This window comes from Cylas formicarius, unplaced genomic scaffold, assembly GCF_029955315.1.
Source record: "Cylas formicarius isolate icCylForm1 unplaced genomic scaffold, icCylForm1.1 PGA_scaffold_10__41_contigs__length_53128322, whole genome shotgun sequence".
Taxonomy (NCBI): domain Eukaryota; kingdom Metazoa; phylum Arthropoda; class Insecta; order Coleoptera; family Brentidae; genus Cylas; species Cylas formicarius.
The window spans coordinates 22,292,219-22,306,052 of NW_026844214.1; the positions used below are offsets into that span (position 1 = coordinate 22,292,219).

Sequence of the window (13,834 nt, forward strand, 5' to 3'; positions counted from 1 at the left end):
ATTTTGGAAAATGCATACAATAATTTTCTTTTAATATTTGAAGAAAATACTGTCCCCATTACTAGAAGACTTTTTTTAGTGTAAAATTTGCCTCACTTTCTATGACGCCCGTCAAGATCAAATTCACTACTATATGGTCTTCAACTTGTAGCGGGTTTGATACAATTTTTTATTAAATATGAATGACCTCTTTTCTACTTCTGCAGTGTTCACAATTAAACAACCAGCAAAAAAAATCGAATTCCATGCACTATTCATAATAAATTACACCAATTGAACTGAACAGTTCAAATAAGAAAGACAAATATTTACAAATTTTAGCTTCTCACCTGTTCTCAAAGCTTGTTCTTCGGCGTGTTTCTGCATCACTTCACGCACGATCTGCTCCAGACGTGTATTGTTTTCGTTCTGGTATTGTTCCTGAAGGCGACGCTTTCTGACGAGGTCCCGGATTCGTTGAAAACTTTGCGCCAACTTCGATTCATCACCAACCTCCTGTGATTGTACGTTATATTGGATAATAAGTTAGAGCAGTTAATTTCCGTTTATACTTACCTCTTTTCTGTGCTTGAGTTCCTCTGAATTGAAACTATTAAGCAACAGAGCCAAAAACAAATTGAGCACCATAAAATTGCCCATGACCAGCGTGGGTAGGAACACGGCCAAACATGTTCCGGGGCCCTAGAAATTGAAAAATCGACAAAAAACTTTAATACAAGAGTAACTCACGTCAGGTGACTCTGACCTAAAAATTGATAAAACCCACAGACAATGTAAATAGTCAAATAGGTTACTGTAGTTACAGAGTGTTCAGAGAGCCCTTTACCATTAGCAAATATATTAAGCCGAGATTTATTGGAAAATTTCTAAATTGAAGAAAGTGAGAATGCTGCAAATTCTACTTGAACATTGCAAGAGTGCCTAAAGGGCGTAACTGCACCACAAATCGTACCATCAAAAAAATTGTTTTCGATCACTTATGCTTTTAAATCATTACTTGTTATAAAGGGTGTTTTTTTTTTCGATGTATAGAACTTTAAGTTGGCATTACTGTTCATGATGGCGACCGATTTAACAGCTGTCAAGTGATTTATTCTCAGTTTGGTTTGGCATCATCATGAATAGCCAAACGATCATCAAGTAAGGCGTAGATTCGTCGAATGGGCCCAAAACGAGATTTACGTTTTTCCCGATTTTCATAAGCGAATTTTGTTTAGCGATGAAGCGCACTTCTGGTTGAATGGCTACGTCAACAAACAAAACTGCCGCATTTGGAGCGAAGCTAATCCTCAAGTGTACGTCGAAACACCGTTACTTCCAGAAAAACTGACTGTTTGGTGCTCTTTATGGGCTGGTGGAATCATTGGTCCGTACTTCTTCAAAAACGATGATGGCCAGAACGTTACAGTCAATGGTGATCGGTATAGAGCTATGATCACTAATTCTTTCAGTCCGGAATTGGATAACCATAATGTCCAGGAGATGTGGTTTCAACAAGACGGCGCAACATGTCACACAGCTCGTGCAACAATCGATTTATTGAAAGACACGTTTGGTAACCGCCTAATTTCACGTTTTGGACCTGTGAATTGGCCTCCAAGATCTTATGATTTAACACCGCTAGACTACTTTCTGTGGGGCTATGAAAAGTCATGATCTATGCGGATAAGCCACAAACGCTTGACCATTTGGAAGACAAGATTCGCCGTGTTATTGCCGATATACGGCCACAAATGTTTGAAAAAGTCATCAAAAATTGGACATCCGCGCCAGCCGTGGCATTCATATGCCAGAAATCGTATTTAAAATGTAATGCCCCAAGATTATCTTTCGGATAAATAAAATTCATGTCAATCAAATAATCCATCGTTGTTTTATTGCAACTTAAAGTTCTATACATCGAAAAACAATAAGCCTTACATAGGGGGTGTTTGTATTTTCATTGACAACTAACAACTTTATAATTTTAAATAAAATACCTTTGCATATAAAATCATTTTTTAATTCCTCAGAACTTTCAAGACATATTTCACATATGCAGGGTGTTTCAAAACATGCGAAAAATTAAGTGTACCATTAGGCAGCTATCCATTCGTCTTAACGCAACAACGCAACTATTCAAAATTCCGTTGCTTCCGCCAATCGCGAAATCGCCAATCGATTTTATTGTAACCGAAGAAAATCCTTGACGCTTGTGTCTACAAACCCAAATTTTCCATTCCACGTGAATATAATTAGTAGGAAAATTCGGTGACATTAAATGAGTGTTAATATGCAAATGTTGTGTTTATTTTAGAAAGTGGCCTTGCCTGAAAGTCATAAACATCCTCGATACACATCGCGTTTATGCAAAATTCTTCTAATATGCTCCTTCGGTTTTATGTAAACACACCTACATGCTAAAACAACACGAGCAAATCGTTTGCTATGCATGAAATTTCCACTTTACGCTACTCTAGCAAATGGGGTCTAAACTTATACTTGGACGAACTCTTAACGAGCGCCGTTAAGGTCCAAGCTCATATTATTAATTTTACATTTTATTCGAGAGTGGGGTTCACCCCACACTCTTACTGCTGGCAACTCAGTTAGTTGATGCAGCCTGTCTTCTTGTCTCTGTCGAAGTAAAATCTTTTCAGTGCAATAGTGCCATCGCTTGTATCAAAAAGCGGCTACAACTTTTGATTTTTTAAACACGACAACCAGTATATTGTTCAATTTTTCTTTTTGCTAACACTTTGTGTTAATTTTTGTAAAATATATAATGATAATAAATAGCTATAATGCTTTAACTGTTAATATCAATAACATTAACAAAATTATATCTCGAAATAAATTTGCTACCAAAGGGTTAAGAAAGTCAGACATCTGGCACAGCCAGTTGCTGCTTCATCCCAAAATTTAGCAGTAAAGTAACAGACAGCGGAATAGACAAGGCCTGGAGTGGGAGTGGGAGATAAGACAAGCAAGTATCTAAGTACAGGTTAAGTAAGTAGAAATGAAAACGAAATCTTTTTATACATATATTTTTTCATATTTATATTATATTTTTTATTATTTTTTATATTTTTATATTTTTCAGTACCACCCCAGTAAAAGTACCTTATCTGCGGAGAATGACATTGTGGATGTACGTTCGAAATCTAATTTTGTAGTACATTGAATAATTGACACATTGCACATTGAATTGAATAATTTTAGAATAGAATAACAGCGTGGAGCTTATATCGATTGCACATATTCAACTAGCCTGAACTAACCAGATATGGTGAAATAGCTAGTTCTACGACTAACTCGATCTACCATACATTAATTTCAGACTACTTTATGCAACTTATAACTTGCTGGCAATGTGCCTTCTACATTTTAGCAGTGAATCTAAAGTAAGTTCTAAACTTTTGCAGCTGTTACAAAAAGGCAAAAGAGTTTTTCGGTATGGACAGTTTTACGTCGCTTTTAATTTTATAAATTTGCTTACTTCGTTAAGGCATTTCTCAGGAAATGAAAAGTACAGTTAAATGTCATGGGAAAGAAGATGATAATTAAAAAATTGTGATCATGTTGTAAACTCGAATTTACAAATTGCATAAGAGAGGAACCTAAAATACTGCTTTGAGGTGAACAGCCAAATGTTGATACGTTAAGTATTATTTTTTGTGTTCTGTTATTTGAAAATGATGATAATAATTTATAAGAAATGAGGATTTCATAATTTGTCAATAATATGCTAAAATTAAGTAAAGCCAAGGCAGTACTTTTGTTACCACCATAAAACTTAAAAATATCACCTCATTCATTCATTTGTAAGAGCGCATTCACAACTATAACAGATCCAAAACCGAGGAAAAATACAAAATGCCTAATTTTTAGAGTGTCATAATTTGTCAATAATATGCTAAAATTAAGTAAAGCCAAAGCAGTACTTTTGTTATCATCATAAAAATTAAAAATATCACCTCATTCATTCATTTGCAAGAGCGCTTTCACAACTATAATCAGATCCAAAACCGAGGAAAAATACATAATGCCTAATTTTTAGTGTGTCAAAATAAAATTATAAAATTAAAAAATTAAAGTAATAAGTATGTGTATAGTCAGTCTGTTGTCCCTTTGTTGAGGTTTTACACCGTTCTGAAGTCTCTTTCAGGATGATTTTATTGACTGCACCGAATTCAACCCAAATATATCAGTTTGCTTAGTATTTTAATTTTAGAAGGTTACTGTCACTTACCTCTGTGCTTTCCGCTCTCATACAGTCCCATAAAGGTTCGATCCATTCCCCGCACAATATTCGAAATATCATCATGAACGAGTGAAAGAAATCTGTAAAATTCCACCTGCAACAAAAAATGTTTCTATCATAACACAAAGGATGGTTGCTTAAACGCAAGTGTACCTTGGTACCGGATCCGGAATGAACTTATCTTCAGTGTAGTCCTTCGAAAACAGCTGCATTCCTATGACGGCAAATATATAGATGACTATCACTAAGACGAACGTTAAATTTCCCAGTGCACCAATGGTACTTATGATTATACTCAACAGGACTTTCATTGTGATCCAAGACTGAGCTAGTTTCAATACCCGTAGCTGGAAAAGAAATGGATAACAAATGAATCTCAAACCGAATTGATATTAAAAGAAATTTTTAATAAATAGATGCACGATTGCTATCTACGAAATATAGTAATTTCATGTCTTGTCTAAAATTTTATTGTTGTATTCTTGTTTTGGAGTTGAGACATAGTGTCTCTCTGATAAGTAAGGTAAAAACATTACTGCTTGGTCCTATAATTTTCTTCTTTTCCCTTCTGATTTTCTGATTATACAGACGTGAAAAGTTTCGCATTTATGACAAGTGGGCATTTGCCGGTAACATTTAAAAATGCGCGGTCAAACGTTTTTACCACTTATATTAATTTAATTTGGAGAAAATTTGAAATATCTATTATTTATTATTTATCTAATTCTCTATCACTTTTATCTGCACCGCCGAATGTCAAATCTCATTATGAACGTTAAATATGGATAAAAATTATTGTATTGTATCAACTGGTCTATAACTATTATATTATTTAATTTACTCTATCTTTTTTAAGGTATTCACTTTTGTTTAGCTACAGTAAAAAAAAAAATAAAGAAAGGAAAAAGCAAAATACAAAATTGTTTGGCAGTTGAATTAAGTACCTATCCAAAACTTTGTGATATATTTCTTTCAAAATTTTTTATAACAAAAAAAACGCCCATAGTAAGCTTATTTCTTAAAATTTTAAAATCTTGTGCTCAGAATTTTTGTTGAAGAAAATGAAGAATTTATGACAATTTTTTTCTAATTAGAACCAATTCAATTCAATTAGACAATCAAAAAACACTTTTGACAGTGCAAGTAGCCAGTTTTTTGTTAATACCAAATTTCGTATATATAACATAAAGTGCATCTCCAGATTGGTGGATCGGTCATGAAGAAATAAAAAAATACCAATAAAGTTTCAGTTTTATGGTTTTTTTGCAAGCAAAACTTTGAAAATTAAAAGCCTCTTAAAATCAAAATCCGAGGTTATAATGAAATGACCATTCAAGGTTCATATTTCTAGAATCAAATTAGATCCAATTTTGCTTAATATTTGTAAAACGTTGTTTTTCTTTAAATGCAAGGCGCTAGTCTGGCGAGATATTTTAAAATACATAGATAGAAACTTGTTACCACTTTCCGAATAAGCCGGAAAGCAACACTTAGTAGTTCAAAAGTAATTTATAGAACTGTAATGTTGCTTAATGCAACTTGGAAGTTTTGAACTCACTGCAAAGTCATAATATAGATTAACTTACCAACCGAAGTCCCCTCAAAACTGAAAGGCCATCGACCAACTCGAATATCAGGTCGAGTAGGCTGGCTGAAACGATTATCAAATCGAATATATTCCATCCACAGTAGAAAAAATCTTTGCTTAAAGCCATTATTTTTAGGCAGCATTCGAACGTGAATATTGACGTAAACACCTGGGAATTAGATGCTTTTCGTAACAAGAAAAATTAAGACAAATGGCTTACCTTATTTCCTATATCTAGAGCTCTAAGAATCGATTCGCTCATACCGTGGTGTTCCAGAGCCAAAAACATAGTGTTTAATACGATGCAAACGGTAATTGCTAATTCGAACAGAGGATCCTTTACTATTTGGTAAAGGCTTTGTTGGAATTGCAACCAGCCGTCGTAGTCTAGGCAGCATCGCTCGCAACAGTTGCAGTTTCTATCTATTATTTCACCGTCTAAAATCCAAAAAAAAACATTAAAATGTTTACGCAAATTTCGGCAAAATAATGTCATTTTTTAAATTGATTTTAATTATTTTTATATATATTTCGAATTCGGTGGCCTAGTTGATGATATTTTTTAAGTCTTAAAATTACGACAAATAAACTGGTCATGACATCTTATTGGACCAAAACAAAATTCTTGCGTGTAGTCAAATCTTCGGCCAAAAAAAGCGAGAATCCATAGAAATGTCTAAGCAACAAATCTTTAGATCTCATGTCTTTACCTTTGATCAAACATTAAATAAGCAGCTTTCACAGGACGAAGGAAGAATGCAAAAGATTTGAAAAAAAAATTATGTTGTATTAATATGGCGAATTTTTATTCAAATAACGATTTATTAATATAACACAGAAAATGAGGGTTTCTCTAACCCAATACGGTTCAGCTGCAAAATTTACACTCGTCTGTTCAAATAATCTTTTTTAAAAAGTATGAATATTTTTGATATATTATCAAAATCTGAATAATATTGGGGTTAAGTACTGCGACACCTACCATGAAATTTTCTGAGGAATCAAATGTTAAATAACGTAGCGGGTGTTTCATTAAAACTATAACTTTAGGTGCGGTGAGGGGCTTTTATACAAACAAATCTAGTATCTAAAATTTTTCAATAAATTTTACTCTTATATATATATATATATATATATATATATATATATATATATATATATATATATATATATATATATATATATATATATATATATATATATATATATATATTACTGGATACCTAGAATTTAGTTAGCTATGGTTTGTAAATATTTTTGACATTAATGCATGGCCTGGTAACTTTTTGTTTGAAATACATATAAGAGTAAAATTTATATATTAATTATTTATTATTAATTTATATATTATTAATATATATATATATATATATATATATATATATATATATATATATATATATATATATATATATATATATATATATATATATATATATATATATATATATATATATATATATATATATATATATATATATATATTTGTTGTTGGTGTAATAGCAACTTCAAACAAAAAGTTACCATGCCATGCATTAATGTCAAAAAGATTTACAAACCATAGCTAACTAAATTCAAGGTATCCAGTAATATATCATAATATCATATAATACTAAATTTCAAAAATTTTTGATTTCCCTATACAGAATTAACAAACGTCACTATTCCACCAGTGTATAAAATCTGTAATATGGAATTGGCATTTATTTCATCTATAATATAGGTTTCATCAGGACCTAACCCAAATTAAAATAGAAAACCCATCCCAGCCTATTTTAAACCACTCGAGTATATAACTTTTGAACCACAAAGAAAATACGATTAACAACAACAATTATATTTGCAATAAAATTTGTTGCAACCCCCTTATGAGTTGAGTCGTAATCTTTCTGTGATTATAATGTAATAGAAAAAACTTGTAGTATAAAAAACTAATTTCATGTCAAAGTTCTTAACACTTTTAACAATACCACATCATAACAAAGAACTTAAAAAATCATATTTTCATAACATGCTTAGCATCATAAATCATGTTCAAACAGTCGATTTCTCAAGACCACTCGCATCTCTTAGAAAAAGAATAAAAACAACCCTTTCAATCGCAATTTTTTTTTTTTTATAAATTATTGTTGTAATTGTTATAAATAAAATTTCTTTACTTATATTTTAATTGTTGTCTATATCCACTAAGTTATAAATTCATTTTACCCAAATGTGTTCTTTAGGTCCATTTTTTCTATCCTTTCCCATACCAACTTGCAGGTAAAAATATATATAAAGTATAATAAGGATATAGTTGTCAACTACTTATTTCATACGTAACAAGGCTAGTAGGATCAACTATTATTTATTGTTGTTGTTATTATGATCCAGATCTCAACAGTATTTGTGAGTTCATCTCGTAAAAAACAAGGATCAATTAACTCTTTTGCTGTAGTAGCATTGTTATTTCACGCTGTTTTTTGTTGTTGCCGTATATTATTACAGTTAATAAAGTATGCAGTATATTAAACAGCATATTATTACAGTTAATAAAGTATTATTATAGTTAATAAATAAATAAAGAAATCGCGGCTCTTATTGAAGAAGAAAATACATTGTCCTAGAACTATAAAGATTCAATTAAATCTCGAAGCCGAAATCTCAAAAATTATTATTTCTAAAATATTACACGTGTTTCTCCCACACGGACGTCATTAGACCTATTAAAGCAATTTTTTTGAAATAATACAAAAACTTAGATAAATTAAGAAGAATACGCACATACAAAGAAGTCAACTGAAACGCACACAGACACAAATTGGAATAAGACAGAATCCGTTTGATTTTACCGAGAAATAAAAATTGAAATAATGTTGCGATTAAGAAGTAAAAAATACAAAACTATAAAAAAACACTTAACCGGGTTACATGGCACACCTGCAGTTTATATTATTAAAAATTAATGTCGGCTCAAAAATGTATACCGAGCTCTTTATTGAATGGCACCACTTAACCAAAAGTTGTCATCAATGGTCTAGTTCTTCTGTTGACGACTGCGTTAGAACAAAAATTTTTAGGCAAGTTACATGACTATCAATGGGTTCTTGCCGGTCACCTTTTTTAAGTGAATTTTTCATGAACAATCTTTAGAGAAAAATTATGGATGGTTAATTTTCCACATATTAAATAGCTTACAAGACATATGTGGAAGATATATGTATTGTCTGGAATGGCAGCCAATAAACGCTTACCGAATTCCTACCATTTACCAATTCCTTACATGTGAAAATTTATTTTACATTGGTAAAGGAAATCGGGTGTACCTCACCGTTTCTTGATATTCTATTATTTAAGAAAAGTAAAAGAATTGACTTCGAGATTTTCAGAAAGGCCACATCTACTCTCCATATTCTCATAAATTTACCTCTTTTAATTCTTTAATCAACAGGCTTTTTGACATTCCACTTTTAAAGGAAGCATTTAATAAGGAATTGACGGCGATTAGACAAATTGAATTCAATAACGGTTCTCCAATCGTGTGAAGATTACTCTAATGAGCCATGTGTTCCTCAAAATAATTCACAATCGAATCTACAAAAAATGCGAGTCAAACATGAGTGATATTCAATTTGGGTTTCGTAACAGCCTCGGAACACGGATAAAGACACGGTGTTGTCGAAACAATTGTCATGTTAAAATATATAATTTCGTGAAAATCTGAACTTTTAGTTCTTATTTATTCCGGTGATATTTCGTGACACTTAGCTAAATTGTCTATAGCGTTAAAAAAAAAAACAATACATACAAACCATTTATAATAAAAGTTACAGATCCAATAGATCATTTTTCTAGATCAAAAGTATATTCTTTGAACTGTGAGAATTGTAATGAAATTTATATGGGACATTCTGGCAGGAAGATCTTCGTGAGGGTTCACCAACATCCCAGTTTGGTGAAAAAGTACAAGGACACTGAAATGACAGAAACCAGATTTGCTTTCACTACTCATCTTTTATCCACGGGTTATATTTTTTCTCCAAATAAAAATGTCATTGTTTAACATGAGTGCCCAAAAAGTAGAAAACTTGATCTGCTGGAGAGATTAGAAATCAGCAAAGCAAAGAGGAGTCCTATCCTTGATTGCGTCAATGTCGTTTTTAATTTTGAGTCGACATTAATTTTTAATAATATAAACTGCAGGTTTACAGAGGCGCTATTTCATACTTGACCTCTAGGAACTTAAACAACTTACAACAAGTAGTCCCCTAAAGAACATTTTTAACTAAATATTTAAGATGTTCTCTAAAACGCAAATTAGTATGGATTAGTATTAAATATTAATTTAGTATCGTTTAGTTTTATATTTATATTTCCTTCTATAAACAATTTGTTATTTTTGTTACTAAAACATATAAGTTTGGTTTGACTAAAATAAACGTGCGGTACACCACACAAAATTTCAACAGTTCAAGAGAAAACATTTTGAATAGATATCCTTTGACAACGTCAGCTCAAATAAGAAGCAATTAAGTCCGATGCCAAGTCAAAAAATCCATATTTTAATTTTGCATATAAGAGTTTATGATTAATCGTGTCAAAGCCCTTGGAATAATCGAGATACAAGCACACTAGCTAATCCTTCTATGCTTTTCTAAAGCTACATTGCCCTTCCCGTATTATATTATTAATATGGTGGTAATCCCAGTTGTCAAACTTCCTTCGTTAATTTCCGGCACACCGCCGTTCTTTGTAAATGGTTTTAGTTTACAAAATTGCATTCATCTATTGCTAAAAGTCGACTAAATTTGCAAAAAAGGTAAAACTGCATGTCAGTACCATTTCGTTTCGGATGGCACAAGGATATTTATTAACGAATTTATTAATAAAAGAATTTAAATCCATTGTTAAACATATTTCGCTCAAGTGTCAAATAAAAGATGTTGCATTTTAGCAGTTTTGACCTGGACATATTTTTGTCCGAGATGTACTGGTAGTTTTCCGGTTTTTTACAGCACAATAGCAATAACGCTCCAGAAGGTATGCATAAGAATTATAACAATATTTATTTATAATTTTTCTGGTCGATTTTCTTAATATGATTTTTTTTCAAATTTCTACTGCTATTTGTTCTCCATACCAGGTGACACAAGAAAGTGGGAACACTCTATACTTTTAAACGGCTTGAGATAGCGATTCGAAATTTGGAACTGGTGCACTATGTTTAAAATTCCTAAGAAATGAAATTGAAGACTGGTTAGATGATTTTCGGCAGGATGGCGCGTCCCCTCATAATTTTAGAGATATCACTAAACACCAACGTGATATTTATGAAGATAGACTAATCTCAACACACGGTCCAGTCAATTGGCCCCCACGATCACAGGACTTGATACCGTTAGGTCTTCTTGTTTGGGGGTACGTAAAAGACCGTATTTATGTAACTCCAGTGTTCGACCTACAAGAATTACAGCGGAGAATATCGACTGCATTTAATAATATAATTCCAGAAATGTTGGGAAGAGTTACAGCGAATGTAAATTCTAGAGTCAGGGAGTGTCGTATACAAGAAGGAGGACATTTTGAAAACATTGTACGAAAGTTTATCTTAAAATAAATTGGTTATTAAGTAAATATCTATTGCACATATTTAATTCAAATAACTACAAAACTCAAGTTCCAAAATAAATGAATGTGATATTGTGTGTCAATGTAAAACTTGTCTTGCAGTAACACAAGTTGATATACCACTTTCAAATCGATTCCACCGACATTGTTGAGGTTTTATTTTCTAACAGATTTATAAAATTTTGTTTTGAATTATCTCAAATAGTGTCAGATTTGAAAAGCAAAAAAAATCTATTCTCTTGTTCTTCTGAGTTTCCGGCAAAAAGTGCTTATAACTTATGATGTATGTATACATACAATACTTAAGTTAATTTTTGACGGTATCCCAGTGATCCAAAATCATATAAACTTTTTACTATAATAAAACACTTTCAACAAAAAATCGTTGAATCTCAGAACAAACTCTCCCTTGAATTTAACTTTTGTTAAAATACTAATCTGTTATCTGGTTTTTTTCTTTCTATGCGCTTATTTTTTAACAGATTTTGAAAATTTTGGTGTCAAAATGTTGCAAAAAAAGTACCCGTTTTAAAATGTTTTTATTAATACTAGGGTGCTACTTGAAAAAACTAGGTTATCCTAAAAAATTAATAGTTCATTACATTAAATTCTATTTGCCATTAGAGAAGTAAAGAAAAGTTGCATTTACAATTTTTCCTATGATCAGGTGACCTCGTAAATAGTATTTATGATAGTCACAGCCTCCTAGACACAATTTTTAAAAATTAAATAAAAATTTCAGAAAACAAAAAAAAAAGAGGTAAACCGTCCTATCCTAAGAAGAATGATCCGCGAATCCAAAAATGCAAACAAATATAGATTGTGCCATATAAAATTAAAAGTCACTGAGGTTGCCTCTCAAACCGGAAGTGTAAACAATGACTACGTATTGTCAAAAAATTCAGCCTATATTTAACCTTCCAAATTTCAAATAACTATCTCAAACCGTTTAAAAGTTATAGAGTGTTCCCATTTTCTAGAATTACCCGGTATATGGTACCTCGCCACCACTAATATCCAATCGAGCTTTCCCAGGCGGTTCTTTTGTACTGACCTGTTATATTCTATTATTAAATCTTATTTTCATGATTTCTCAAAAAATTAAGGAAGTATTCTAGCTTCAAATTAAATCTGCAACGGGTTTTGAAGGTCATTTATAAAGGTTGGATGAATTCTTATTTTTAAACTCCAAAGTCGTCTATAAAGGACATTGAAAGCATAGTAATTATCTAACAGATGGGAGCAATAGTTATACGAAAATTTTTATTTCAAACTAGGTAAGATATTGCTCTAGAGAATATAGTGCAGAAATGACATATTTTTACCAGATCTATAACGACTTTAAATGTCTACAGTTTTGCATGAATCTGTCACAAAATCGGAACAAAATGTTATTTTGTTGCTGAGAGGAATGTAAAAATAAAATAATATAAAATAAAAATGGTTCGAATAGAAGCGGCAACATTGCACACATATTTTATAACGATAGAGCATCTCCGTTAACATAAACAACTACAATAAATTCATTATTATGGTATTTGTACCTTGAAGAAATGGGATATGTGATCGATATACACACATATAGAGTTTCCATTTTAAGCAATATAAAACCGTCAACATAATAGAACTGGATATGAATATCGATTTCGCGGAATTGGAAATATTTCGATACAGGCAAAGGAAAATCTGATTTCCAGAACACTTTCGCGAGAAATCATAACCGATACGATCGACTTGTTAAATTATTGAAGGAATTCTTCTCGAAAACATGTATATTCCTTAAATTATCCCGAGTCGAATACGAGAGACAATTTTCTAAAAATTTTCATGACTCATAAAAAATCGCGGGAATTAATTTGTCCTCGATTGGTATTCGTTAATGCAATTTCACACCAGAATGTTTTTAAAATAAAATAAAAATATTTTTGTTATTTACAATGTTTTTTTTTTGACAGACACCAGCAGTTGATTGACTTTGTAATTAACTTGCCATGACAACTAGTAAAACATTATATACAAAAATATTATCAAGCGTGTGGAAAGTATCACTTTAAGACGTCAGCTTCTTACGTTCGTACGTTTTCAGTACTTTAGTCAAGGGTTTGGGAGTGATCGGATGTTTGTGGCCGCATATGCATGGAATGATATTAGCTCCTGGCATCTCAAATGGAATTTTGTCTTTGACAGATCGAAGATGTTGAGAGATTTTTGGACAAGTGGTAAATTTGGCACACAGACCGATACCTTAATGTATTGTCACATCACCGTCCGGTTCAAAAATCGTCGGTTATCAAGTATATTGTTTACAGAGCCATAAAAGTATTTCAGTCCGGGTCATTAAACCCAAAATTAAAACACGTTACCTCTGCTCTTCTCTCTAATAATTTCCACATTAA

The 13,834-nt window shown here is 31.7% G+C and overlaps 1 protein-coding gene across 3 annotated transcripts in view; it reads right to left on the reverse strand.

Annotated features, from left to right (window-relative positions):
- Positions 1-13,834, reverse strand: part of LOC132703789 (sodium channel protein 60E-like) — a 192,846-nt gene that overhangs the window by 34,615 nt on the left and 144,397 nt on the right. For all 3 annotated transcript variants that reach the window (XR_009619148.1, XM_060673274.1, XM_060673266.1), the window contains exons 12-17: positions 6,052-6,269; positions 5,830-6,000; positions 4,397-4,590; positions 4,232-4,337; positions 556-681; positions 330-495 (exon numbers count right to left, since the gene is read on the reverse strand). Coding sequence is in view for 2 of the 3 variants with exons in the window: in XM_060673274.1 (XP_060529257.1) it covers positions 330-495; positions 556-681; positions 4,232-4,337; positions 4,397-4,590; positions 5,830-6,000; positions 6,052-6,269 (981 nt within the window). In the remaining variant the exon portion in view is untranslated. The remainder of the gene's footprint in view (positions 1-329; positions 496-555; positions 682-4,231; positions 4,338-4,396; positions 4,591-5,829; positions 6,001-6,051; positions 6,270-13,834) is intronic.